The sequence below is a fragment of the Coccinella septempunctata genome, chromosome 4, assembly GCF_907165205.1.
Source record: "Coccinella septempunctata chromosome 4, icCocSept1.1, whole genome shotgun sequence".
Lineage (NCBI taxonomy): Eukaryota > Metazoa > Arthropoda > Insecta > Coleoptera > Coccinellidae > Coccinella > Coccinella septempunctata.
In genome coordinates this window covers 17,625,205-17,630,172 of record NC_058192.1, presented here as the reverse complement: position 1 = coordinate 17,630,172, position 4,968 = coordinate 17,625,205, and the positions used below count along the sequence as shown (strand labels likewise).

Sequence of the window (4,968 nt, the reverse complement as noted above, 5' to 3'; positions counted from 1 at the left end):
TACCTGGCGGACAATTATGAGGGGTCTAATATGGCGCCAAATTCAAACGCAAATGTGCAAACCACAAAATACTGAATTTGGTTTGGATTATTATTGAAAAAATTTAAAACAACGCAATATTTATTTTTGTACAATATTTATTTCAAGTAAATGAAAAAAGTCTTATATATTTTAATTCTATTATGAAGTTTACAAATTTATTTTGTTATAAAGGGTTGCTGACCTTAACCTTCACACAAATGTAAATTATTAAAAACTTTCATACAGGTGATCATAAAATTTCATTTTACTGATATATATGATGTGACACAGGGTTTTTATAAATGCTTGTAATATTATTGTGCGCTTTAAATAATTATCTGCCGCTTCATACTGAAAAATTGCATAGAACTTCGAAATTGATATTACTCATTTTAATTTCATTCTCAATTTAAATTAAAATTTCGTCAAATTTGCTTTCCAAATCGTATTTCGACATCCAGGACGATGTTATTATACACAAAGACCCTGTATAGTTAGAGAATTTACCTATTTCACTACTAGTAACGTGTATGTTTTTAATAGTCTGAAATAAAAAATCCTATATATCAGCCGATTTTTTTCTCTCTGTTGACAACAGAATCTGTATTGAACTACAATGAATAGCATTTTTTATTCTTTCGAAAATTCCTGTTATAAATTTAAGATATTATAATTTTAATAAATGCTCTTAAGCAGCCAATTGAATAATCAATATTTAATCATTCTGATGTTGTTGAAAGCTTAGCATATTTCACTGTGAAAGATTATATTTAAAACCAAGGATCTCCTTGTTTTTAAAACACAATGAAGAGTGTATCAAGTACCCTGGTTTTATATTAATAATATGGCATTTAAGTATGTAGTAAGTTATTCCATTCAAAGAAGTGAAGATGTTTTTTTAGTTTGCTTTCGATTTTCCAATCAATAAGTGAAGAAAATAAATACAGAAATAAATATATTTTTGACAAAAGTAACAAATATGGAAAGATTTTTGTACAATTTTCTTGGGTGGAAAATAAACAAATAAATCATCTTTCTATATTATTTCTGTAACACTGTCCTCCTTTCTCGACCTCTTAGGTTCTGGTTCATCTACTGCCATTTCCTCATCATCTGAGTCTTCTATTTGAACAGTACTTATATCACTATCGATAACAATTGTCTCAACCATAACAATAGATTTTCCATGACATCGACCAACTAGAAGAAATAATCTCTTTATCATTATAATCGATTGCTTTTAAGGTAGAAGAGTGTGAAATTAAAAATCATACCAGCTTTTGTACACAGCTCGGATCCACAAAATGAAACAGCATCTTTAGCTTGCTGCATATTTAAGCCAAAAATTATACCTCTGAAAGAAGATATATATTAGTGAAATATCTCTTAACATGTTATTGGAGAAATCATTACAAGTTTATAATATCATAAGCTTGCCGCAAATGTATCAAGTTAGAAGCTCCACTTGAGATAATTATGTTTTTTGATTTTCCATAAGTGTGATACATGTGGGACCTATCTATAGTATTTTTTCGTTTGGTTGAATCTTCTATTGTAGGAGCATACAATAATTCAAAGAAAAATCCTTTCTTCACAAGATGATTATATAGATTCCTTTGTATTTTGTATGGAGCTTTCTCTTCTGAATCATAACCTATTATATCCGCTTCAACACTAGTACATATAAACTGAAATGAACAAACATTCAATAATCATTTCCAATTATTGTTTCATACATACCATAAAAGCTATTTTTGTTGTTGGCAATACCGCTAATATATGATATTTTTTCAAATTTGTAGATTTAGTCTGAAAATTCAATAATTATGAGTTCTTTAAACTGATATGGTACTGATTATAACTTACCAATTTGTAATAAAAATCTTTATCTGAAAAGGTGACTGTTAATCGGTTCAATATTGTCATGTCCTTAAATTCCTGAAATATAATTATAAATTACTATGCAGAAAGCTAAAAGTATAATATCACATAGAAATCAAAGAAAGCTTTATTCATGATACATACTTCCAAAATAGTTTTATCTATTTGTATTGGTTCTGGAATTATTTCGTTGTTGTCTTTCACAACACCTTTCTTTTTTTTCTTTTTATTTTCATTACTTAATTCTGAACTCTCCCTCACTTCATGATTTATCGCAATAGTTCTGTAGCCATCTGAAATTAATGGAAATAAATATATTAACGATCTTCATCTAAAAGTAGTCAGTTGAGTTCTTTAATCGTTAGATAGGATACTTGGCTACAAAATATAACTCACATTTTCGTAAAAATTTCAATGTGGTGACACAGTTATCACCCATAAAATGTTTCTGAGGTATACATAAATCGAAAAAGCCTTTAGTATTCATGTTCAATTAAACAATTCGCAAGATTTGGAAGGCATGGGATTTGTTTTGTTTTGATTAAAATCACAGAATTGACTACATATAAGCTGTATCATAGAATATTTCGTATTAACAGTGGTGGCGTAGCAAAAGAGTGGTCCATAGTAAAGAGAGAAATTTAAATGAAAAAATGAATGGAAAATGGAAGACATTCAGAAAATCATTTGGTGAAAAGATTATATAATCTTTAATTTGGTGGAAGGATAACCGATAGATATAGAGAAATGGACTGAGCACCTGTTTCTTTTCTGTTGACATGGACGTGATGGTGGACCAATCAAAATTCTAGAAAAAGACGACTAGCTGGCCTGATGTTCAGTTTCTCTTTGTCACTTATTTTGACCGTATTTCATGCAGAGATGGAAACATTGAACTCAATATTTATTCCATAATAGACCACCCTAGAGCTATTATCGATTCTACTGTTTTGAGTTAGGCACTGTATTTAAGATTCATTTATCCATTTTGTTTTCAGTGTCTTAATGTAATTGAAGATTCTCAAAATTTTCAATAATGTGATCCAATACTTACATAAAGTCACGTAAGCAAGCAAAAGTTGTTTTATTTTAGTGGTGCTCAATAAAAAAACGCCCCAGATGCTACGACGACACTGTGTATTTTTGAGCGAAGGAGTCTTTTGTCGGAGTGTTCTGTGGTGTTCACTCCACAGATTACAGAGATCTCTGTAATCTGTAATCTGTGGTTCACTCCTCTGTGTTCTGTGATAAATAACAAAATAACCTATGAAAGCAAATAGAAACATATAAGTTCTGCCTTCTGTTTAAAATTTTCTCATACAATTTGTCTTACTTATACGAATTATTAAAATACAATATTCGACATGAGCTTCATTAGATCTATGTTATTCAGATGCAATAAAATCTCTAGGTGCATCTTGCATGTAGAAACAACAAGTGTTAATTTTTCCAGATATCTAAAATTAGATTGCATCTCCAGAATATCAAAGGATGATAATTACGATAAGAGCTTGCACTCTAAGTATGAAATTTTCAAAGATGATTCAGAAGTCGTTTCGGATATATACGATGAAAACAAAAATACATATTACGGATATGATCTTCCGGAAAATGACGAGGAAGACAGTGATCGTTATCAAGGATTGAATTTGGAACGTAAATATAGTCAATATAGTATACTTTATTAGAATACCAACATTCATAATATCAGGATGAAGCCAACAAAAGCTACTCCACTTAACTCTTCATTATAGATTTATAGGATATTTTGCAATTCTCTGTGTTCTTATTTCAAGGTGGTTCAACTGGAGTTTTCGAGATAGAGGACTTAGTTGATGTTTTACGCAGAGAAAATGCATTAGATATATTTGTTGCAAAGATACCTGAAGGAATTAATTATGCAGACTTCATTTGTGTAGTCTCTGTGAAATCATCAAGGCATATGCATGCTGTCTCGCAGTTTGTTCGAAGAGTATATAAAATGAAAAAAAACAAAAATGATATAGTTCCAAAACTGGAAGGAGCAAGTTCAAAAGATTGGCAAGCATTAGATCTGGGTTTGTGATTTTAAGTTGTTTTCCACTTCCATATTGACGTTAATCACTTTAAATTTTAACAATGATTTATTTTAGGCAATATAGCACTACATATTTTTTCTAAGGAAGCTCGGGAACGATATGATTTGGATTCATTATGGTCTGTTGGTCCTAAGATGGATGTAGAATATAATAAAATTGATCCTCTAGTAGAAATGTTAGAAAAAAATACATATTATCTTGATGATTTGAAGCCAGCAAGCTGAATAATACATTTTATTTGTTAATTGTATTAGTTATATTGACTAGGTATATTGCTGTGATATGAATAATCTGGATCTACTTTCTATTGGATGATTGAAGAACCAAAGGTTTTAATCAATCACTGGAAATCAATGTATGCTATTTTGTTTTTCTAATTAAAGATCGATGGAGATTAAATAAATAAATGAGAATATTATCTAATATGAGATCCCATTACATTCTTATGGAAACAAAGAATAGTGAGAATTGACTGAACCTGTTCCAAGATTACCAATACGGCACTGGAAAGGGCTGAAAAAAGCCTCTTGTGCTCGCTCGCTTCGCAGGACGAATTTTATTTATTTTACTCAAATACTCAAATTTTCCAAGAGTTCAGAGGCATGGTAGGGATTTGAAAAGTAATATGTAGTCTGAGGCCTTCCTGATGATTATCATCTGCTAACAAAGCGAATCTCCATTTCAGTTCTACATTCTAAATATCATAATAAAGAATGATCACGCCTAAACGGGGAGGCAATGAATATCAGATCGTAACACTTGTTGATATTCATATCAGCGGGTAGTATGCATCTGGATTTATCCTCATTATTCTAAATATCTTAGATCGAAGAGATATATCTACTTGATCACGTTTTTCCTAAATAAATTCGGATTTTTTGGAATACGGCCCTGTACGGGAGTTTCCTGTAAATCCGTCGATTTCTGCGCGGACCTAGGAACCATCACCCGATAACACGTCAAACAAACACGTGACACGTGGCGCCGA

General features: G+C 30.8%; 2 protein-coding genes across 2 annotated transcripts; one reads left to right on the top strand and one right to left on the bottom strand.

The window, feature by feature from the left end:
- Positions 1–961: 961 nt before the first annotated feature.
- LOC123312619 (ribonuclease P protein subunit p30) lies at positions 962–2,477 on the bottom strand. Its single transcript, XM_044897165.1, has 7 exons — positions 2,299–2,477; positions 2,047–2,195; positions 1,888–1,959; positions 1,762–1,830; positions 1,435–1,709; positions 1,296–1,375; positions 962–1,221 (listed from the first exon to the last, which is right to left on the bottom strand). The coding sequence occupies exons 1-7, from the start codon at positions 2,387–2,389 to the stop codon at positions 1,058–1,060; spliced, it is 900 nt and encodes a 299-aa protein (XP_044753100.1). The 5' UTR covers positions 2,390–2,477; the 3' UTR covers positions 962–1,057.
- A 670-nt stretch (positions 2,478–3,147) lies between these two features.
- Positions 3,148–4,225, top strand: LOC123312621 (uncharacterized protein K12H4.2). The gene is made up of 3 exons (XM_044897166.1): positions 3,148–3,558; positions 3,699–3,959; positions 4,035–4,225. Exons 1-3 carry the CDS (start codon positions 3,267–3,269, stop codon positions 4,202–4,204), a joined length of 723 nt encoding a protein of 240 aa, XP_044753101.1. The 5' UTR covers positions 3,148–3,266; the 3' UTR covers positions 4,205–4,225.
- Positions 4,226–4,968: the final 743 nt, after the last annotated feature.